Consider the following 23,555-nt stretch of genomic DNA (forward strand, 5'->3'; position numbering starts at 1 on the left):
AACCTGTTAGCAGTAGGTAGCCTCACGGAGGGTTTTGTCTGCTTCTGCATTTCCCTGTTCAATCTTGACATAAGGTGGATACCCTATAGGATATTTTGAGAAAATCATCAGAAAGTATGTGAGATAAATAATGCATATTCATAAAGAAAGTACATATAGTATTAAACATACAGATTAAAAAAAATAATAAAAATATGTGGGAAACCTAGTAGGGATCTTGAGCTACAACCAGAATAAAGAGCCCCAGCAAGAACTAGTCGTGACATGAGTGTGGATCCTTGGGAACTTGAAAACAGACTCTGTAGCCAAAGCTCTTTGCCAAGCCTCAACACCAGCAGGAACCACAAACACAGCACCAGGGGAGTTCTCATGCTGCAATCAAAACCATGGAAGCCTCACAAGAGAGATTCTGGGCACCACATAACAATGACCATTGCAGTCCTGTGTAACAGATCCAGACTGAAATGCTTCCCTGTCAAAATTGCCCATCCCTTGGGAGCAAAGCAGTTGTAAAAGAAACATGTTTTCACTAATCCTCTTAGAAAATTGCCAAGACTTGTGCAGCAGCTCGCTTCTTGAAAGCTGAGTTTGGGATAGAAAATCTTTCCAGATTTTGTGGCTCTGGAACACAAGGACCCTTGTCCAGAAAGAACAGCCTGGAGTTGGCCAGCCCACAGTTTACAAACCTCGAGGGCAATTAGCCTCCAACCACAGCTCTTTCTTACCACTAATGCATAACTGATTAATGTGTATTAACCAAGGGATGTTTGTAGGTTTCCACATAATCTTTGTTTGTGTACACTAAAAAGCTGGTTTTTTCAAGACAATAATTTCTAATTTATCTCTCTCCTTCAACAGGGAAAATAAAATTCTCTTTGAAAAGAAATTTGATAATTTTTGCCTGCCCGGTCTCCAGTGTAATCTCACAAACTCTGCTTCAAATTCCCCAATTTATCAGAACTTTTAATTTGTAATCAATGTTATACATTCCCTGTTCTTCTGGATATTAGAAGATTTTCCATCTAAATTATTTGTCATCAGAGAAAGTAATTTTTATCCAGTGGAAGTTAAGCCCCAGTGCCTTCACTCCTCAAGTCTCACACCTTTAACCAGTGTTCAGCTGGAGCCAGCCTGGAATATTTTTCTGTCACACTGGAAAAGGAAGATGACTGTGGGTTAGTTCAGATCTGAGGCATGGGATTCATCTTACTTTATTTGACAGAAAATGTATTTATGAGATAGCCAAGGCTCCATTTTCTTAATAATTACTTAATGCAAGCAGCAGCAGCATTTCTTCACCACTATCTACCAGCTATTCTTTAGGATTAGCGATTTTTAACCTACTAAGGGAGAGCAACTGCTGCCTCTCCTCCCGGATCCAGATGGATACAAATGAATCATTCTCTTACCAGTGTGGAGCTACCGCCAGGGGGATGTTTGCAGGTCCAGCATGAGGGAACTTCATACTAATCACCTACCTGCCAGGACATGCTGGACATGGGTAGAACCATCCCATAAAGGTAATCCTGCAAGGGAAGAAACTGCCAACCCAGGATTCATCCTGTGTGCACATCCCTGCCTGTTAGACTGGGGTGCTTTGAAACACAAGGTGGGCAGAGGCACCTGAAACAAATACAGCTGTGATAATGATGTCAGTCCTGGAGATGGCACTGTCAGCTAATCAGAGTATAAAAGTAATCCTTCCCGTGTTGGCATGCAGTATCCAATTTGTACTTCATACAAGAAGAATGTATCCCAATGCCATAAAATAGAATCCCTTGTTAACTGCCAGTAAGCAAACCAGCAAAAAACATCCACTTTTGCCAAGTCCTAAGGCACCTGGCTCATAAAGGGCTTCCAGAATTCTTCAGGAGTGCCAAATCTGCTCTTGGTCATGGTGTGCTAAGTGAAGTCATCTAACTGTGATAAAGAATCCATTCAACAAAATGAAAGAATAAATGAAGCTGAATAAATTACTGGACTACCTGGCATTAAGATGTTCTCATGTTGCTGGCAACCAATGGGCTCATAAAAAAGGATAAATTATCAACACTCTGTGACTGCTCACTGTTGTAATTTGTCTTCCAGTCCTTGTTCTTTGCTTGTGATATGAAAAGCTCTCCACAACTGCCTGATAAAGCCACTCTTCTGTTTTCATCTGAAGGGTTGAAAGGCTACCTGGTTTAGTGAGTGAAACCCTGAACTGTTTTCCCAAGTGACAACAATAGAGTTGTATACAACAAGCTTGCTCAACAGAAAACCATATCAGTCTAAGGGAATGTTTTCTCAGGTCATACTATCTGCCTCTTGAAAGCTTCCTTGGAGAGCTTCTTTTACCTCCTGCACCCACTAATATCCCAGGACAGACTGGAAGACCTCTGAGCCTATCTCCACAAATGCAACTGTGGCTTATGAGGAAGAATCTTTATTCATGAGCCTTCCAATTTACAGACCACGCTTCAAGATTTTTCTCTGTAAAACCTCTTTCCAGTTGATAATAAATAAGTCCCAATTCTAATTCTCCCCCTCATGTCTTTATTTGTTACACATCAGGAGAAGTTTACCAATATTTTCCAAACAGAAAAAAAAAAAACCCAAATTAGAGCCCTTTATAATTATTATCCTCAGGATGCAACTGTCTGTCAAGAATGTTTCAGGGTAGTGATTAACGAAATGAAGAGGAAAGCAAAAGTCTTAGGACATGTAAAAAGGAATTCACATACAGAAGCAGTTTTACAGAGTAACTCTTCCCCAAATCTGCCATTTCCTACCGAGGAATGGCACAGAGCTGGTAGGGAGGTGGCTTCATTGTGCTCCCAAACACAAACTTGGTGTTGACTTCCTTCACTCCTTCTGGCAGGGTGAATGTGAATGCCTGTAGCAGGGTGGAAAAGACAATAAAGAGCTCCATCCTTGCCAACAGCTCCCCCATACATACACGGTGCCCTGTGAAGAAAGAGAAAAGGCAATCAGCCAAAGGATTTCTATCATGCCTCCCTTTCTAACCTGCTTCGGGTTTTGCTTGTTTGCTTGTTTTCTGCAGATTTTATCCTTTTCTCCTAATTTTGTCATTTAATGATTCTTAACTGAAAGGCTGCTTGTATTTCCACAAAACGTTTTGATCTGTATTTACAGCAGGCAGCAAGACATTATAGAAATTGTCACCAGCGTGGCATAGTTAACATCTACAGTCTTCCCAGCACCATGTATTTTCCTGCTACTGCTTTGAAAGCTGGATCTCTTCTCGGAAAGAAACTGGATCTGTCTTCCAAGAAAGACTTTTCTATGTGTCATTCCTTCTCTTCCAGTCTTTTCCATGTACAACTGGACTTGTCTCTTCTTGGAGATCTTTAAAACAGTTTGTATACGCCCATTTGTAGGTGCCTTCCCAGTTATTTTGGGGAATGAATGGATCTGAAGTTGTTTTCACAAGGAGTAAATAAATCTCCATTCAGGGCACTTACCTATAGCAAATGGTAAGAATGCTTCTCTGTTTACAAAGTTTCCATCTTTATCCAGAAAGTGGCCTGGGTTGAACTGATCAGGTGTCTCCCATTTCCCAGGATCAGCCAGAACAGAGTCAATATTTGCTAAAACCATGGTGTTCTGAAAAAAAGGACCAGTGGCTTCAACAAAAACTAAGACTACAGAATCTACTAATATTTAGGACAAAGCACACCATTCCTTGTGAAAGTCCGTCCACAGAGACAGTCATACGTTAGAGGCACTGCTGGAACAAGAGGTCATGTCCACAGTCAGGAAAAACCTCAAAAGCCTTTCTAAAATCATCTCACATACCAAAGATCAAGTACATTCAAATATGCAGCACATTTGTACCTTTGGAACACGATATCCCAGCAGCTCCGTGTCCTTCACACTCAGTCTGGGCAGTGCAATTAAGAGTATGTTACTGTATCTCTGGATCTCATGAATTACAGCATTTGTGTAGGGCAGCTTTTTCCTGTCCTCATAGCAAAATACGTGGGAACGACCCACAACAGCATCCAGCTCCTTCTGGACTTTCTCTAAGGAGGAATATTCAGCTTTAAATATAAAGCAGTCAATCTATAAACTCTATAGCCACAATTTTTCCTGTTGTTTTTTACAGTCAGAATGGCATCCAACCAGATGAAAAAGATACTTTATAAAAAAGAATGCCTTCAAATCCCCATACAGATGACCTGAATAAGATTTGACATTGAGGTTGTTTATAGGTTGCACATATACTTTTAAAATAACCATAGCAGATGAGGTCATTCTGTAAGAATATGTGGGTTCCTGTTATATTTACTGCTCTAAGGTAATTTATAAAAAGACTTTTATTAATATTTATTTTTACAGGCAGGGAGTCAACTGGAAAAAAATATTAATTGTGTATTAGGGGAACAATTTAGTAATTGATCAGGGATTGTTCTTCATTTAGAAACACATAGATTTTGCTTGTCATCTACAAATGGCCTAACTGCTATTCTGTAATTACTTGCCTTGGGAAGCACTTATACAAATTAATTTTTCCCAAGGACTACTTCTTTTTACTTAAAATCCCAGCTGAAATGGTAATTTGTGATTTTTTTTTTTTTACTAATACTACAGACTCTATCATTGCAATTAGAATTACCCCCATGAAACTTAAGAATGTGTTAATATATCCTGAGAAGATGAAAAATCATGTGAAAATTCAGTATGTGCAACCCAATCTCAAGTTTTAAGTGTTTTGATGGTAACAAAAGTGGGAGATCCTTTCTCCCCAACACTTCCACCATTTTCTACTTGCCAGGCTCCTGCTGTGCCTGGTACTCAGCTTAAGCTCTCAAATATGAGGGCTTGAAAGTGAGTTTTGTACCTTCTAATCCTTTCTGTCTCACACACTCTGACTCTTTTTTTGCAGTCATTTTACTCTGACAATGTGTGTCTCTGTTCTGTGAATATCATTACTAGAAGCACACATTTTCAAGCTACACATCCCAATGGTTTTTTCTATCTATTCATGTGTAGATATTTCTGCTTGAAAGTTTAAGCTTGATGGAATAATCCCACGTATTAGAAACCTCAGACTGTATTTTATTTCTGCCACAAGAGGCCAGGAGACAAGCAAAGAGTAGGAGTCAGGGATTTAAAAGGATGGCCCAAAGACTTCTCAGTGAAAGTCTAATCATTATTGTCTGTGGAGGGGCAATGGAACAGTTTATCTCATCTGAGGCTAAAGTCCTCCATCTGATTAATCACATCCTGCATTCTGTGTAGATCTCCTAAAAACAAAACCTGGAATGATTTCCCTGTATGTTAGAAAGGATGCAGCAAGAAACAAATGAATGCAGTTCACTTGATTCATACTTTAATAATTAGTTCCTCTACTTTTCTTTGAACAGGCACTACCACTATTTGAACTTGTATTATTGGTAGAGTTGCAGACCTCTTTGGATGTACTTACCTTGAATGTCAGGATAAATCACCATATAGAGCAATGCCCACAGTAAAGTGGTGACTGTAGTTTCTGTACCTGCTACGAAGAGGTCAGTAACAGTCTGGATCAAATTTACTTCATTATAAGTAGCCCCAGGATCTCCTTTAGTCTGTAGGTATGAATTGAAACAAAAGTTATGGCACACAAACGAAGTAGTAAACCACCTGGAGAAATCATACCCTTCTAAATTTTTATTAGACATCATTATAATCAAAGGAACACTTAAAACCCCTTGTTGTTAGTGAAGTGTGAGAGAAGTTCAGAGGTACTCACTTTATTTATCTCATCCAAATAGTAATCAATAAAATCTCGATTTTCATCAAGTTTGCTTTTTCCTTTGTGACTTTCAAGTTCCTTTGCTAACAGACCACTCACAAAATCTATGCAGGACTTCACCTTTTTAACTGATGGCAGAAAAAGACCAGCAAGCCAGGGAGACAACTCATATATCTGTAAAAGAGATATTTTAGATATGTGATATTACATATAAATATGTGGCATTTAGCAAACTAAATTAGAATCCTAATACAGGCTTCTGAGTAGTGGAAAAAGCAAATGAAAGACTAATGACTGAACGTTCAACATTAGACTGAAGGGATAGTGCCTATCCCATGATTCATTAAAACCTTTCTTAATTCTATTTTTCTCTGGAGCAAGATCAAATTTTCTCTCAGTTTCTCAGTTTTATACTATATATATTATTTATATCTATATTTGGAGATTATATAAATATAAAAGTGATGTATAAAGAATAAATGAAATTCTTCTGTACCCCAATTCTTTGCTAGGCTGAACTTTGCTTGGCTGAACCAAGAATCTCCCATGAAACGTGTCCCTGTTCTCACTTTATCCAACACACATATAATTTCTATCTCATCACTTAAAAAACAGGTCCAGGCTGACTTCCTCGACACATCTCTTAACTGAAAATAGAACTATCCAAACCCAGGTTTATTTTCTTACAGTAGGATACTGAATGCATGGGGATTTTACTCACATTCACCTTCTCATAGATAAGAAGCAAATAGATCACATCTGTGTGATGTGCAAAACAACTCAATGACATAGAAATTGTGGGTTGTGTGGATTCCCTCCTGTTTGTTCATTGTTCTAAACATATTCACCTTCTTTTCCTTATACTCTTATAAAGCCACATACCAGCAGAAAACAAGTAAAACACTTCTTACATCCATTCCATTCTTCTACTTCATTCCACTTTCAATTTCCCTGTTTTACAGATTGCATCGTGTCCTTCCAGTTACAGAACTACTGCAGCTTAAATTATCCATTAGGCCATAACTTCTGCTCTCACCTGTTTAAGAGGCAGCTGCATTACAAAGATTTATGTCCCCACAAGCCTACTCAGATTCCTGGCTCTATTTCTTTTTCACCCTACTGCATAATTTTCCTTAACACTACCTGTCCACTTACCAGGAAAACAGCTAAGTGCAGCCCATCATTAAGGGATTGTACATCCCTGTGAAAGCACTGTGGAGAGTGGTACAGAATGAAATGTTGGACAAATGTTTTTGTTGGCTGTGGACACACTATTACGATGTTAAAAAACAACTTGTACTGAGAGCAGTTTGGAAATAGCTGAACGTGTGTCTACCCTTGATTAGAAGGTAGCTTAGGAATCATTTCACCAGCATCTTCTGGGATAGTTATTTTATTAAGTAATTTTATTTTAGTTTATCTACCAAAAGTATCAAATTAGTCCTCAAATCCTCCAGGACCTTGCTTACAGCAGTTTCCAGTTAGTCTAAGATGGTGGAAATCATACAAGACACAGAATTGGATGAGTTCCAGCAAGTTCTGCAGAAGCAGCTGCCTCGTGCATGGGTAAATTGATTTTTTTAGGACTATACACAGTACTGTGGTTCCCTTTCCTAAATGATTCATGGTAAAACTGCCCCAGTCTGAGGCCACCTGCTCTGCTGCTTTGGCAGCTGCAGTCACAGCTGCACGTACAGAAGCAAAAGAGAATTTTTCTCTCCCATGGACCAGATGCAAAGCTAGGAGTTGGAGTCTTGAATGGAGACAGATATCATCTGGCAGCTAAAGGAGAATGACTTTGTGTGTCACTGTATTCTTGTAAGGACGTGCAGATGTGGTACAGGTGTTGCTGTCAAAAATGGTAGGAAAAAGCTACCATTGAGCCGTTTCATGCCATGTTGCCTTTGCACAAAACAGTTGCTCTACTCCAGTTTCTGTGAGGTTCGCTGGCAGTAGTGAAGGGAGCAGTAAAGAGCATTTACTCTTGACAGTTGTTGACAGCCATGTTATATCATATAATATATCGTATCATATTATATCATATATATCATATCATATTATATCATATATATCATATCATGAAGAAAGCCAGTTTGCCAGACAGAAATTAAGATAAGCCTATTTCAGAGCTTTTCAGCTAATTTTACCTACATTTTACTACTAATTTCAGGTATAGTTTCAAACACTGGACTTGTACATGTAGCACTTTTGTCAGGAAGTCCTCTGTACCTCTCCCAACCATGGAGCAAATCTTTATGTTTTCATCTCTGTCCCCCAGCCACAGGATGCTATGATGAAGCATAAGCAATTAAAACAGTTTTGAACCAGGCATCTGGACGCACAGTTCTGATGTGCACTCCAGCAATTCCAGGTGCTCTAGTATTTATTTTTGTTACAAAAGTAACAAGCACGTTTCCTTTTTCACTGTCTATCTATAGAGAGCAAGCAAACAAACAAAACTGATTTTCCTCACAAAAAAGGAGATGCTGTTCAAAAATGCTGCCATGGTGTCAAAGGAGTCAATCAGGCGGTGAAAATTCTCATCATCTCTGGAGAAGCGATGTCCAAGAAGCACAGAAGAAATCACATTTGCGACAGTATGAGCAACAGGTGTAGTGGGGTCCAGAGGTTTTCCTGTAAACACAAGGGACTGCATTCACCATTAGCACTTACTGTTCCTGCTTTTCCCACTGACAGGAGAGCTGATAAAATTTCATACACACATTTCTGACATTAATTAGATTACTGGATGGCAAATTGTAATTTATTGTTAAAGGCCTGACTAAAAAAGTAACTTCAGACATCTAAAAAATACTACTGGTTTAAAAAAGGAAAAACTACTGGTAGGAATGGAATTAATAGTATCAATTATAAAAATACCCAGATTTCATTAAACCTTGGCATCAGCAAATCTCACATTTGGCAATAACCGGGGTACAAAACCAGTCAGATGAGACGTTAAATACACAGATGAGTTGAGAAGAGAACCACCTTCTATTCTTTACTCATACTATTTTACATTAGAATATTTCAGCCCCGTTCTTCAGCAGCACAACCTAAACAAACTCCATCACCTACTGAAGAGCTCACCACAAATTGTGTGAGCTGAGCTTTTTCTACTGCACTTGCCAGAGCAGAGCACAGGGCTGTGCGTCCTTGGCCAAAGATTTGCGTATTTTATGCTTTCTTACTCAGGAATAGGAGGTGTTATGACACTGATTTTGTTACTGTTTGCTGTAACTCTCATGCTGTTACCATAAGCAATATAAAACTGACTCAGAAATAATAACACTGATAGGGACTAGTATATATATATAGGTATATTTTATATATGTATATATGTACGTATACACACACTGCTATATGATATCCAGACAGGAGTCTCTAGTTCTGTGTTCATGCTGTGGGATTTCACACTTCTGCAAGTAAGTGTCTCATGCAGGTGGCATGATACAGACTTTTGAGACTCAGCTCTGCACGTACACTTTGAATCCATTTTTGTAATCAAATGGTTCCAAAAGCTACCAGTGCCCCATTCTCCAGCAAAGCCTCCCCCTGCACGGGCTGCCCTGCCCACCCTCACAAACCGTTTGTTTTCTGTAAGTATTCCACCAAGTGAGCAGCCTCCTCTTGCAGTCGGTAGTCCTGATCTTCTTTCCCTACTCCCATTTTCCTCATTGTTGCAAGTCCAAAACGCCTCTGCTGCTTCCAGAGATGACCATTAGAGAACATAACACCTAGTATCATAAGGAATTAATGTTGTCAATACCTTATAAATTATTGGATTAATACAGTTGATACAGCCAAGAAGCTTCTCTTCTAATTTTTTTCAAAATTTTGACAGCAGTCTGGCAACATTCCTCTTTTCTTTCTTCTTGTATTTTAGCCATTTATCTCCTGTATAGAAGTTCTTACATTAACTCTACACTGTCATTATTGTTCTGACAGAATATAGAATAGAACTGTTTCAAAACACTTGTGAAAGTAATAAACTTTTTTCCTGATGTAGTTTAAGGGCCTTGAGTCTCTACATCAATTTTCAGAACTAGGGATAGGACACATTAAAATAATTTCTGAGAATAATGATTACCATTTCCATGTGTCAGAATGTGAAGGATTCCGATTAAGGGCCTTCCAGCAACATCTTCAGCATGGGCAGTCAGACCTTCCTTCACTGCTTGAAACCCTTGCAGGACCACTGCAGGAGTGTTTGAAATCCATAAGGTGAAGATATCACCATGAATTTTGGCCATCTGTAGAACAAAGTAGAATCAGAATAACAGGAGTGAGAACTAGTGCTTTTAAATCAAACAAGATGAACCACATCTTCTCCCTGGGCAGATGCCCTAAGTGTGACCAACTTTGAGAAGAGAGCATTGTGTGTGTTCTTACATACAATATAGTTTGAAGTCAGGTTTCTAGCTAAAGTCTCATTTATTAAAGATTATGGTATTTCTAAAATGTCAGCCAATATTGCCAAAGTCTCTTATCACATCTTACAATTCAAACTCATTGTAGACGAATTCTTCCATCCTCACCGTTTGCTACAAGACAGCAGTAACTCATTAATTCAATGTGAACCATCTACAGATTCTCCTTTGTGTGTCAAGTGTAGCAAAAGCAGACAAGGAGCTGAGTAATGACGGAATCACCCTCTCCTTTCTAGCTCAACTGTGACAGCCTTGTCTTCACCTGCTGTGCATGCAGGCATCACTAGAAGTGGGCAGGACAGTCCTTCCCCTGGCTGCTGAATCAGGAACTAGAAAAGTAGCAAAATAGGCTGGAAAGAGTGGTGTGTTGCCAAGACATCCCAAGAAATGCAGGACCAGAGGATTACAAAATTTTGCTGCCTGGGAGCAAACAAGAGGGAACACTTATGCACAGTGAGCAAAAATGTATGTGCTTGTGCTTGCACATTTGTGTTTAATTTCATTTTTGTAAGGACCAGTTAATGGCTTTTGAAACCTTGGGATGAGCAATACTACTCTTCAGGTCTGGAATGTCAGAAATAGAAGAAAACACAGCAGACAGGCACTGGCTATTATTTCATGTTATGGAATAATACCACTTTGCCTTGAAATACGCAGCTTGAGAGGACAGAACTGGCAGGACATGGAAGAACCAGGGAAAGGGAAGGTTGAGAACAAAGAGGGAGAGTGAGGTGCTATTACTTACATATTTAAATGTTAAATATTTAATATCAATGCATAAGAACTATAAAACAACAGGATACAAACTTTAGAAGTGCTGCACATTACAACTGGACTTAGAAAAGGGTTTGAGCATACTATGAATTATTTTGGCCACTTAAAAGCTCAGTCTTGCTAAGCAGACTGAAATGTCTTGTGAAAATGACCAAATTCTGGCCAAATGGTATGTCAGAAAAAAATTGATTCTAAGACCTTTCAAAAAATCCATTGAATAAATATATAAAAAGATCATCCTTTCTATACTGGAAGCACACATGCCTTCAGTACCTATTTCATGGGATACTAGAAAATGCCAGTACCACAACAGTCAAAACAGAGATGCAAAAGACTGCACAGAATTAATGAGTCTACTTTAAAATGCATCTTTTTCCTATGTGTAAGACAGGACTGTTATCATCACTATGGTTTTGTTCATATGCACATAAGGTTTTAAATAGATATTTCATAGTAAGTGCAAATTTTCACTCCAAGAAACAGATATTTTAATTATCTCCACCTACTTCCACATTTATGCAATTTACAATAAATCCCTTCCTAGCATTCAAAATAAGACTGTGCTAAACACATTTACTTTTCAGTCAGGTTATGAGTCTTCTAATTAATTTCTGGAAAATACATACTTTTTTAAGATGCTCATGATGAATTTTGAAGTTCATCTGCAACAGATTTCCAAAGAAGGGGTACGGAGTTGGTCCCGGAGGAAATTGTCTTCTCATCCATTGCAATTTCAGAAACTGTACCAACAACAGAGACACCACAGAAAGTACCAGCACCTCACTCACTGTTAACATTTTACTTCTGATTTACACAGCTACGTTGTCTCTCAACAACTGCTGTGTAGACAGAGGAGAGATCCAGTTTATCTTGCTGTTGTGGTACCTCCCTGAAAAGAGAAAAAACTGTTGAAGCTCCTGTGACTCGCCTTCTTCCCCTCTTCATCACTTTTATTTCCCCATCCCAGAGAATTAGGTGTTCTTATTTTGAAGCATATATGGCATCATTCCATTACATTGCAGCTACACATCTGTCAATCATTGTCTCCTCAAGGGATACAAAATGAAGGTTAATTATACATCTCCTTGTGCCATGACTTCTGCTGTGACAAAAATCTCTGCCCACGGTCCTGGTTTCATAGAAAACCTCTTGCAAGAATGAGAAATAAATAAAATTTCCTGAGGGTTGGCTGCACACCCAAGGACAGTGGGGTTACTGAAAAGTTCAGGCTCATCAGTAGCCATCACATGCACCAACCACGTGCTCTGTTACTTAACTCACCCCATACTGTTGATTCTGGTGTTCTCTGCTATTCCTTTAATATTTTTCCTCACAGTTTATATTGCAAGGTGTTTGGGGGGTGGCTCTACCTTTTAATTTTGTGCCTAGGGCACATAGAGCATAAAAGACTCCAACTGATCATTGGGTAACAGGAGTTTGATGGTACCCAAGTGCCCTCACAGTCCGTGCTCAGCTGCGCAGGGAAGTGGGGCTGCATTGTGTCCTTGATCAAGCAGAAAGCAAAATTTCTTCACCCCTCCACCTGCCTCTGGCTAATTCCACTGGATTGCCTGCAGGAGGAACAAAAATGACATACAGCTGCCTCTGAAAACTTCTTTCACAAGTGCTCTCATGCAACTGAGCAACTCCAGCTCTGCAAAGGGTGGCATTTGGACATGGACAACAGAGATTTGGCACTTGCACAGGAATAGCATTATCCTATAATAATAATAGCATCATAGACTCCGCTCATCTGATTTAGCAGCATGTGGCACTCTGGGAAGTCACCTAGATGGCCTTGCTGCTCATGTACCAAACTTACAGAACTGTCACACCAAGAAATAAAAGTTGTGAGGTGTGAAGCGAGTTGGTTTACTCCAGAAGCAGGGCAGAGAAATAACATTTATCCATCTTGCTGGTCAGTGATGGAACTGAGAGCTGGAATCAACCTGAAAAACTGAATTACCCACTTTGGAGACCACTTTTGGGACTTGTAGTTCCTTCACTGGTGTTGCATTTTCTGTATCTCAAACTTCTCCCAACTCTGAGAACTTTTCCAAAGTGTTCCTGGGAGAAGACTCACAGCCCCACAGCTTGCCTGCCCTGCATAGTCCCCTGCACTGGCTGCTCTACTTCTCCTGTCTCTCCAGGGTTACTCTGACTTTTCCACACAGATTAGCCACATTCTCATGATTGCACCTCTTAGCCTAGACATGAACTGTTTGCATGCAGAAACCAGAGATGTTAGAGGGGATACAAATTGCTTTTCTCCTCATACAAGATGGTGCTGGAGGATTGGGAAGACAGAAGCCTGATAAGGTTTTGTAAGCTGTATTTGCCACAGCTTCCATGAATGAGAATTGAATGCCTGGGGAGGCAGGAGTTAGAGCTGGCTGAGCTCAGAAGAACAGAAAGGTATCCCTCTAACCAGTGAATCCTCCTCCTTTCACTCTTGGCAGAAGAGCTGCTGGCCCATTCTCTTCTCCACCTTCCATGCAGCCTGTGACATGATGGATAAACAGAACAATGCCAACTAGCCCTTGAAGCATGCTTGCAATAACAAAGTCTTTTCTTCAAGGAAGGAAAGTGGTAGAGTGACAGTAGCCCTCACTCTAGGGAGAGTTAGTAACCCTCACTCTGACCTTGGTTTTTAAATCTGACTGGGTGGGTAACAAGGCCAGTCTCACAGTGAGAGTGGCTTCTGGCTCTTGCCCTCCACTAGCTCTGCTTGGGCACTGCTCCTGCCAGGTGCACCTTGCACAGCCCTTCCCTCAGTGTGCACTTGGACGCAGAAGGCTCAGCTCAGCTGTCAGAAGGCTGCTTGTGTGCAGCTGCCCTTCTGCTCACAGAAAACTCTCAGCAGCTTTGATTCTCCCACAGCTTTTGGGGAGCACTACATCAATGTCTTCTGCCCTGCCCCTCATTGCAGGCACCAGGCTTTGCTGCACAAGACTGCAAAGACTGCAAGCTGCCCCTGGAACTGTGCTTTTGGGCATCAATGAAGAGACATGGCCAACCTAATCTGCTATACATTACTGTCATTATGAACCCTGCTGTGTGAGAGGACCCCCTCTGTCACAGAAATGCCTCTCACATGCACCACAAGAGTGTACGTCCAAAAAAAAAAAAAAAAAAAAAATCAATTTCCTGGCCAGCCCACTGGTCCGTATCTGTTTCCACCCACTGTGTTTCACCAGTAGTGGGGCTCCCCTCTGCAATTCTCCAGCAGGCAATAGGAGGGGTTTGCCTTTGCTCTTGGCCTGAGTCATGAACCTCACACCCAAATGAAGAACCATCTGCCCATGGCTCTTGGCTAAAGAGACAAAGCTGCTCCATGCAAGCTGAGATGCCCCTCCACAACTCTGTTCCCATGCAGCCATACCTGGGAGCTCCAGCAATCCCCAGAGCCACCACCTCTGGGAACAGCATTCCCATACACCACTCTGGATTTGAGAATGTGTGGGAAGACTCCTCAGAATCTGGCTTTGATGTTCCTGCTCCCTCCAGTAAGATTCTGCTGAGTTTCTAGTAAGACCAGACAGCACAATAATTGTCTATGTTTATTTCATTTGTAACACAGCAGAGAAAAAAAAAGTACAGACACTTTCCAGACATAAGAAAACCAGAGTATTTTTCAGGGCTGGCTTCTCAGACACGTAACACAACAAGGATAGGTTTGCACTGAATTTAAGCTAAAAATTAGAACTATAAAGCTTCACAAATACCAGCACACTACCACACCTGTGTCTGTGCCTCTTAAATATCGAACACAGAGCAACCTAGCGCAGAACTGCACAGAGCTTGTATGGATGGGGTTTCATGGTGCTCCCAAAGATAAAGTCTGTGTTGATTTCCTTAACTCCTTCTGGCACAGTAAACTTGAATTTCTGCAACAGGCTGCAGAAGATGATGAAAAACTCCATCTTAGCCATCCCCTCTCCCAGACAAACACGGTGACCTGCAAAGGGTGAAGGGAAAGGGAAGTCAGTCCCCACCAAGGTCTGTAACCAGCACCTGTTTCCCAGCTTTTCACAGGAGCACTGCTCATCAAGGAACAAAGAGCTTTGCTGAATTTGACAGTTTTCTCTCAGATTGAACTGGACTCATAATTGAGATGTCTGCAATCCATCTTTGCAGGAACTGCCCAGATAATAGAAAAACATACCAGGGATGCTTCTCAGTTCATTCTTGCTTCCTAATCTATAGGACTCCCCAGTTTTATGAAAGGGGTTTCAGTCTTTTGATTCTAAATAAAAACAACAAGAAAGCATCTTCAGGTTTCCTCACGGTTTCTACTTACTACAGGCTGACTTATCTTCCCTAATAACAGTGAAAAATCAGAAGACAGAGAACATTCTATACCTGATGAAACATTTTCCTACATAATAGTTTTAGTGAAAACAACTTGTTAAAGAAAAATCTCTTCCCAGTTTATCAATTAACTCTGTCCAGGATATAATTCCCAGAGACAGTGAAAAACTCTGAAATACAGTGGTCAGATCAATTTGGATGTGAGAAACCAATTCCTCTTCTGCCCAGTTTAGATCAGAAACTTGAGCCTGACATTTTCACATCTCAGCTGATGGCTCTGGCAGCCAGGCTATTCCCTTCTGGCATGATCCCCAAGACCTTTTGTTTGTTTAAGCTTCTACAAACTCACACACTGGTGAAACAGTGATTCCAGAAGCTCCATAGGAAAGACATAGCCTTCTGGATGTATTTGATCCAGCTTCTGGATCTTCCATTCATCTCTCTGTGCTGATAAATACTGAATTTTTAATACAAAATAAATCAGCTCCAGCACAGCAGCCTGTCATAGAATATCCACTGTAATACACTAACCTGGCATATGCAGAGGAGGACCAAGGGCAACAGTGCAAGGACTCGAGTCCCCAAGCGATTGGGAATTCTGGGACCTTACTCCTTTTATTTTCTCTGCATTTTCATAAAAATCTAAGATCAAGTGTTTATACAATTACCAAACAACTTATTTTTGCAGTCAAACGTTTTTCTGGGCTGGGAAAACCATGTGCTCCTGCAGTTTGGGGTTATTATTAGTTTGGGGTTACACTCCCCTTTGCGTTCTCCACAAAGAAATAACAGATCTTCATCTAACCAATACACCTGGTTCTCAGTACACTCACCTGCTGAGAAGGCTAAGAAGGCCTCTCGAGTCACAAAATTTCCATCCTTGTCCAAGAAATGGCCAGGGTTGAACTGGTGAGGGGTCTCCCAATAGGCAGGGTCAAAAAGAGTAGAGTCTATATTTGCCATAATTAGAGTGCCCTGAAAGGAAGATGCAGTTGGCACAGTTCTGTCCCTCACACATCAAGAAAAGGACACAAACAGATTCCAGTTATAATTGTGCACATGGAGAGGCAGCAGCAATGAAAGGTTACATAATTAGGGGAAAAAAAGAATCTCAAGGGTTCTGAGGGGTTTTTTTCTCAAAAAATAAATAAGCAAAGAAACTTCAGTATTTTGGGTTCAGGGATTTTCCTGCTGTATTCCTTCATGTCTCTTTTTCCAGTCTGTTAGCAACTGCCACAGAATGTGTGGTCTGCAGTTCTTTAGCACCTTATCCTAAATCTAGTGAAATGATCTTCCTGTCCTGAGCTGGAGGGGAATGGATTTATTGGTAAACCTTTACTCGTGGCCAAAGACCACATTAGAATAGAAGGATTTCTGTACCTTTGGAACATGATACCCCAAAACAGTGGTATCCTTCACAGCTTCTCTAGGAATTGTGATCAGAACAATGCTGCTGAAGCGGAGGATCTCATGAATCACGGCGTTTGTGTAGGGCAGCTTCTTCCGATCCTCATAGCAGATGAGATGGGAGGGACTCAGAACAGCATCCAGCTCTTCCTGGACTTTCTCTAAAATTACAGATTTAAGAACACTGTTTTGCATGCAACAGAGCTTTCATTTCTTTTTTGGAGTATAGTAGTGATAGAGAAAAACTACAATATAAAAATAATTTATACTTACCATATCCTAAAGTGTAAGCACATTTATACAACCAGCTAGTTATGATTTTACTACACTCTGTTTCCTAGTTGATAGGTTCTATGTTCAGACCCTCTTTCCACAAGCCCAACAGATTTATGGAGCATTATATTTAAAGGAGGGAGAGAAAACTAAATATAAAAAGATCATCTTATTAAGAGATCAATTCAGTTAAGCTGTTGATTTTACTCCAGGTAAATACAGACTGACAGCACACTAATGAGGATGTTGCAAGCAAGCCATCACATCAAGCTGATATCTATGTAATGCTGAGAACGGAGACAGGATCATATTACTGAACCATCACCATGTGTGAACCAAGCTTCAGTAACTAACACACCTTATACAGTCTCAGATGGTTTGGGCTCAGATTTTATACTTAAAATTCAGGCTAGAAAGATAAAAAGAGTTTTTTTCTTTACAATTTGTCAGAGTTTGAAATGCATGTGTGTGCACAGGGCTCTGTTCTTCCAGGATTCTAGCACCTCAAGCATAAGAAGAATTTCTAGCCCTCAGCCTGAGAGTCAAGAACATGTACTTGGCTAAGTAATTCATCACCTCTGAAAACCCTCTACTAAATCATCCAAAAACTTTAAACTAGTGCACAACTATGCTCTTGTCCAGAATTTCTGAGTCATCTTTTTGTCTTCCCATTATTGTCTTCCTTTTCTGTTTAACACTCCCGTATATTAGAATAAATATATCTATTTTACAGAAATACAACTGATGTCTCAGTTAATAATTCAAATAATATAACCTTATTACACATTCTGGATACCAGAAGAGCATCACTTTTTCCCTAATCCAAACTCTTATTTCACCTCATGTGTTTTCAGCCTGACTGTATCCTCCATTATATGCTTAAAATACTGAAACAATCTGACAAAAATCAACAAGACCCAATACAGCACCAGAAGCTGAATATCCTGGAATTATTTTTAAATCTTTGTCTGAAATTTTTTTTACAGCACTGGCTTATTAAAAGCAAAGCTCAAAAATTATCTGAAAGAAAAACAAAGCTTAATCTTAAAAAAATGCTTGATCTTAGCCAAAAAAAGGGGAAAAAGTATAACAGAAAATTGTTCTACTTGAATCACACCTGTGTTTGTGTCTACAACTCACCTTGGATGTCAGGATAAATCAACATATAGAGCAGAGCCCAGCGCAGAGTGGTGGCTGTGGTCTCTGAGCCACCCAGGAAAAGGTCAAACACAGACTGCACCATGTTGTCTTCATCAAATGTAGAACTGGGGACATTTTTAGTCTACAAGCATCAATGAGAAAGGTAACATGGGGTATAGCTGCATAACAGCACTGAGACAGACAGTGATCATTGCATCTAAAGGAACAATATTTCTAAAGGACAGAGAAAATACAGGTACTTGAGCAGAACACAGATATAGGCAAAGACACTACTCAAACGAGTACCCTGATATTGTTGCATTACAGGTGCTGTTAAATGTGTCAGGTGTATAAGCCCTGTTATGCTGCCTTCTAAAGTGGCATGTTGACTTCTCTTAACTTCCACAGCAGAAAAACATATTTCAAGGTAGTTTTATCCCACCCTTGCCACTCTCAGCACATTTGCTGATTTCATCGATCTATCTGATATATAATGTTATCCTTTTAAAGATCTATGCTTTTTACAGAGCAGAGACTGCCAACATTTTAAGATTGTCATGATACTCATACAGCACTACAAAGCCAAAAATAATACAATAAGGCAAAAAGAATCAGAATTAGACAGCCATCAAAATACCTGCACCTTTTCAAGGTCCTCCCTACTACCCAGCCCTCACTAAGGGTCCACAGTATGATAACAAACCAATGTAAATAATGTGTACTTCTGGAACAAGTTATTGAACTAACTGTTCAAAGTTCATATTTTGAGTTTGACAGCAGAGTTTTTAAGCTGCACTTGCAGAGCTCTGCAGTAATGTTATTGTGGACAGACAACTGTAGGGAAGGGGCAGGAAACCCGTTAAGCTTGGATCTGTGTCATGTACAGCATTAATTACTCACTTTCTCTAGCTGCTTCAAGTAAAAGTCAATGAAATCTTCTGGTTCATCTATTCTGCCTTTTTCTCTGTGGCTTTTGATTTCCTGCCTTACAAAGGAACGCACAAAATCCCAGGAAAGTTTTGTTTTATGTAGAGGTCCTGGGAGGCACATCGCAGCCCACGGGAACGTTTCACATATCTGGGGAGCAAGAATTCAGCACAGAGGCAGTAAGTTACACTGTAGAGAAGCCTTGTGATAGAGATAAAGCACGGACATTTTTAGTGCTGAATTGCTGAATTAATTTCTGTAGGAAATATCCTGTGGCATCAAAAAAGAAGTGTTGAGTACATGTTGAGCACATAAACACACATTAAAACCACAAATTAAAGACAGCACACTTTCCACCCTGGATTTTTTGCCATCCTTACTGCAAAACTCCATTTATACTTGCCCTGTTAATTCACCAACAAAATAATCTGCTTTTAAAATATAAATCTAATGTTAATAAACATTTATACCTATTACATTGGCACACAGAAAAAAAAAAAAAAAATCATTCTCTTTCATTCTCACCCTGGGTATCATCTTTTCATCTTAACAATACTGGTGCTTCCATTACAGAAAAGGTCAGTAATCCAAGTATTCTAATAAAGATTATTAATACCATATTCATAATTGAATTACGTCAAACCCAAAGCACTGCAGGTCCACTTCATATTCACAGTCAGAATATTTATCACTATTCAATAATGCAATAACTGTAATAATACACATACTGATATAATTATATTACAATAAATAATGTGCTCAATAATCAAGTACGTTGCATATTAAGTAAGTAATATTCTCACATAATAAAAGTGGCTGTTCCCAAAAGCCACTATACAATTGAAGGCTTCAATCAGCTGGCGGAAGGTTTTATCCTCTAGGGAGAAACGATGTCCAAAAACCACAGCACAAATCACATTAGAGACAGCGTGGACAATGGGGAAGGAAGGGTCAATAGCTTCTCCTGCAGACAGAGAGAAACATTCATCTCCAAAGCACTTCCTTCACACCTCCTTTGCTATTTGGGAAAACAAGATTACAATGACATTTTATAATAGGTGCCCTCTATGATATTTATACTGTTACACAGAAACACCCAAAATGCACTAGGAAATGTAACAAAAGAGAAACCTCGCTCAAAAATGAGGACAGGAAGACCTCAAATCTTTAACTACTGGCCCTGTTTTTTTGTTTTCTTTCCTTTTTGCTTTTTCTCTGTTTTTTTTTTTTTTTAATTAATCTCAGTCTTGGTGTTGATCCTAAAATACAAATTGCTGAGGTCCAACTGCACAGTTTTGCTTGCACTGCAAATCCAAGGAGTGCTCCAAATCCATTCTATTCTGTAACAAAAGTAGTCTTTACCCTTAGAGTCGAGCAGACTCTGTATTGTGTCAGCCCACCGAGCACTGTGGCCATGCCATACCTGCTTTATCTCTGAAGAACTCGACCAGGTAACGGGCCTCAGTTTGTATCCCACGCTCCATTCCTTTATTCCCCATTCCCAGTTTTCGGAGAGTTCCAATTCCAAAATGTCTCTGTTGTTTCCAGATGAGACCATTTGAGACCAAGATACCTTTAGCCATCAAGCATGAATTTTATGTCATATTAATGTTCATACAATTGTAAATGATAAACACAGTAAGAGTCATTTTCTCATCCTGCTGTCACTCAAAGAGGAGAGACACATCATGGCAGTGTTCTTTGAATTGAATGTTGCTAGAGGCAGAGAAAACACCTTGGTTAAGATATTCCCACCCCTGCAAAAAACCCACTTGGATCTCTGGACTCACACACCTGCCTTCCAACCCTAGTCCTATTCTTTCTGAAGCATCTGTCTCTAGCTTTTGGGGGATCCTGTTCTACCAGGCTCTTTACACCCAATATCGAGTTCTCATCCTGGAAAGGTCCCTCCTGGGGAGACAACAGAGCCAGGGCAAAAACCACCCAGCCAAAACAAGAGAAGGAAAAACAGGCTTTAGCCAATCTGCAAACAGCTTCTTAGGACTCGAGTTCCTGTGGGACAGAAAGAAATTCCAGGCTGCTCTGCTGTGAGTCTGTGTTCTAGCAGAAACCACCCAGCACGAATCATTTAATCTGCCTGGTGAGGAAGTTTCCTCCACCAGTCTAGCCTGCACGTCCCCTGGAAAAGCCAGCTTGCTCCCCAAAACAGCTGCTTCATTACAGACTGGGATAATTCTCCCCTATTCCTTCTGCTGTCCTGGGAACCAGGGACAGGCAGGTGGCATTCGTGTTGCAGAGTCACAAACTTGCAGCTGAGCTGCAGCTGTTTGTTAAAGTCATCTCTGCTACACATTGCGAGTTTTAGGGCACTTGTCACAACCCAGCTACTTTTCTCCACAGCACCCAGATAAAAAGTGGCAATACAGATCCTTCCAAATGGGCTGAAATGGCCCCAGACTTAATCATCTCTACACCTTAAAGTGGTTTTTCCCTACTTACATTAGCTAGTATCACAAATTAAAGCTTTCCAGACTGTAGTTCATGTGAAACAAATCCTGAGGATAGAGGCATCTACTGTATATTCTCTGGATTAGAGGCTGCTGGAAAAAAGTTATTTCTGTTTTAAATACAGCACTGTCTTTAGTCTCCACCCACTGTGATTCAGCAGTGTCTGTGATAGCACAATATGAAGCTCTGAACATGAATATGTTGCATCTACAATCTGGCTAATAAATTTAAAGCTCCAGTGTTTGTCCAAAGTTCTGTATATGCTTTCCTTACAGTAACCTTTGCTGTAAACAAGCAACTGGAGCATAAGGATTTACTTTAGTCTCAGCTTGCAGAGGAGGCTGCGAGCTCCAGATTATTTCAAATGAGGACATGCTGACAGCACTAAGAATGGACAAACAAGACCGTGCTGCTCTGATAAGATTCTGAAATACATATGTGACTTCACTTAGGGTGAAGCTACAGAATTATATGATTCACCTTGAACAGACAGAAGAAGTCAGTTGGCAACTAAGGGCTTTTCAGTAAGAAAAACATGAAAGGAAACAAAGTCAAGGATTAAGTCCTTCCACAGACATGAACATCTTACCCTTTCCACTTGCCATTTTATTGAAAACATAGGTCTGTAGTCGCCCCGAAACATCCTCTGAGTTGGTGGTGAGACCATTCTTCACAGCTTGGAACCCATAGAGCACCACCATAGGTCTGTGACCCAACCACAGGGTGCAGATGTTGCCATAGGTTTTTGCCAGCTGCAGGTAAGATCAATGCCAAAAAAATACCCATGGGAGAAACATCAACAAACACACACACAATGGGCTGCTCTCTTCCAGCTCAGGGGTTCAGGAGGTGGAAAGGGACAGTGGCTGTGTTTTGTGGTGAGGGTGTTTTCCACAGGAAGGGTCTGGGCTCTCTCTGGGAACACACTACCCACAGAAATGTCAGCAATGAAAGAGCAAATGGTCCCTTCCTAACACTTGCCCTGGGTTACCTTTGAGATACCAACAGTAAGGTAAATGCCCTTGAGTGTTTATGGATCTGTACAAGGTTTTGTGGGAAATTTCACCTGCCCATTCTTGGTTACATTTTTCAACTCCGTATTTCATTCCCTCAGAAAAAAACCAGCATTTCTTGAAATTACAAATTCCAGGTGTAACTCTCCTTCTAGTACTGCACATTTCAATGGCAGGAACTCTTCCCATCTTATACTGAAGTACTGTCAACTGAGGCATCTTAAGCATAGATCCCATCTCTGGGTAGTGATGGGGACTGCTCTCAGGCAATGTTGTTGGTGTCCTGCAAGGACAAAGTCCCTGACTCTAGATGAAGAACCAGTACAGCTCTTTCCTCTCACAGTGATTAACATGTACCCATCAGAAAATTTTAGCATCATAGTCTTTTAAGTTCCCTTCAGCTGCAGCCAGGTACCCTCTGACCTGCAGGCTGTACTTAGCACAGAAGGAAAGGTAGCAATTTGAAAAATACTTTAACACATTGGGTTCTTTTGTGACATTTTGGCTCAGTGGAGGATGGTGAAAACTGCAAGACACTGTATTAACAGACTTAGCATGGACCTAATTCTTCCCATCAAATCTTTCCTTTCCCCATCATTGTAGATAAACTAAGGATGTCAAAGAGCACATCCCAGACTGGACTTCAGAGAAACAACAGATCAAAGGATTTGGCTGCATATGGGATACAATATTGTTTCTGCCCCATGACAGAAGCAGAAGATATCCTGGTATGCTTTTTGCATCTTCTGAATTCAAGACACCTTGTTTTAAAAGATTTTCAATATAAGCCTGTGATGGGAAATCTGAGAATCACTTTCTTCTTTCAAGGCAAATGATTCCCTTAAAAATAGAAGTATTTTCTGAGGCAAAATTACTAACTTCAGGTCTGTTTAAGTTGCACACATATCAGCTATATGAATTAGACTGTCTGCAAGTTCTTACCTTAACTTGTTTAGGCACTTCACTTCCACAATTCAACTTCTCTCAGGTTTGAGTTCTCCCTGTTACCACATCAGCCTATCAACAACCATCACCATTTTTTCCAGGTTTTGCCTCAATAGCTCTTTAGTT

At 40.2% G+C, this 23,555-nt stretch overlaps 2 protein-coding genes across 6 annotated transcripts in view; both read right to left on the reverse strand.

Annotated features, from left to right (window-relative positions):
- LOC121671009 (cytochrome P450 2J6-like) lies at window positions 1–11,827 on the reverse strand. Its single transcript, XM_042042124.1, has 10 exons — window positions 11,571–11,827; window positions 9,831–9,993; window positions 9,328–9,477; window positions 8,214–8,374; window positions 5,738–5,914; window positions 5,432–5,573; window positions 3,838–4,025; window positions 3,465–3,606; window positions 2,772–2,946; window positions 1–83 (listed from the first exon to the last, which is right to left on the reverse strand). The coding sequence occupies exons 1-10, from the start codon at window positions 11,739–11,741 to the stop codon at window positions 59–61; spliced, it is 1,494 nt and encodes a 497-aa protein (XP_041898058.1). The 5' UTR covers window positions 11,742–11,827; the 3' UTR covers window positions 1–58.
- Window positions 11,761–23,555, reverse strand: part of LOC121671008 (cytochrome P450 2J2-like) — a 19,343-nt gene continuing 7,548 nt past the window's right edge. The window contains exons 2-10 of one of the 5 annotated variants that reach the window (XM_042042121.1): window positions 22,061–22,223; window positions 20,426–20,575; window positions 19,806–19,966; window positions 18,976–19,152; window positions 18,076–18,217; window positions 16,636–16,823; window positions 16,089–16,230; window positions 14,686–14,902; window positions 11,761–11,833 (exon numbers count right to left, since the gene is read on the reverse strand). In XM_042042121.1, coding sequence (XP_041898055.1) covers window positions 14,724–14,902; window positions 16,089–16,230; window positions 16,636–16,823; window positions 18,076–18,217; window positions 18,976–19,152; window positions 19,806–19,966; window positions 20,426–20,575; window positions 22,061–22,223 — 1,302 coding nt within the window. In that variant the 3' untranslated portion in view covers window positions 11,761–11,833; window positions 14,686–14,723. Of the gene's footprint in view, window positions 11,834–14,491; window positions 14,903–16,088; window positions 16,259–16,635; window positions 16,824–18,075; window positions 18,218–18,975; window positions 19,153–19,805; window positions 19,967–20,425; window positions 20,576–22,060; window positions 22,224–23,426; window positions 23,512–23,555 lie in introns of those variants that run through there. The other 4 variants (XM_042042122.1, XR_006018358.1, XM_042042120.1 and 1 more) reach the window with 4 other exon arrangements.

Source organism: Corvus kubaryi, unplaced genomic scaffold (assembly GCF_017639235.1).
Source record: "Corvus kubaryi isolate FWS band 111438036 unplaced genomic scaffold, C.kubaryi_AGA036_p1.0 37397, whole genome shotgun sequence".
Taxonomy (NCBI): Eukaryota; Metazoa; Chordata; class Aves; order Passeriformes; family Corvidae; genus Corvus; species Corvus kubaryi.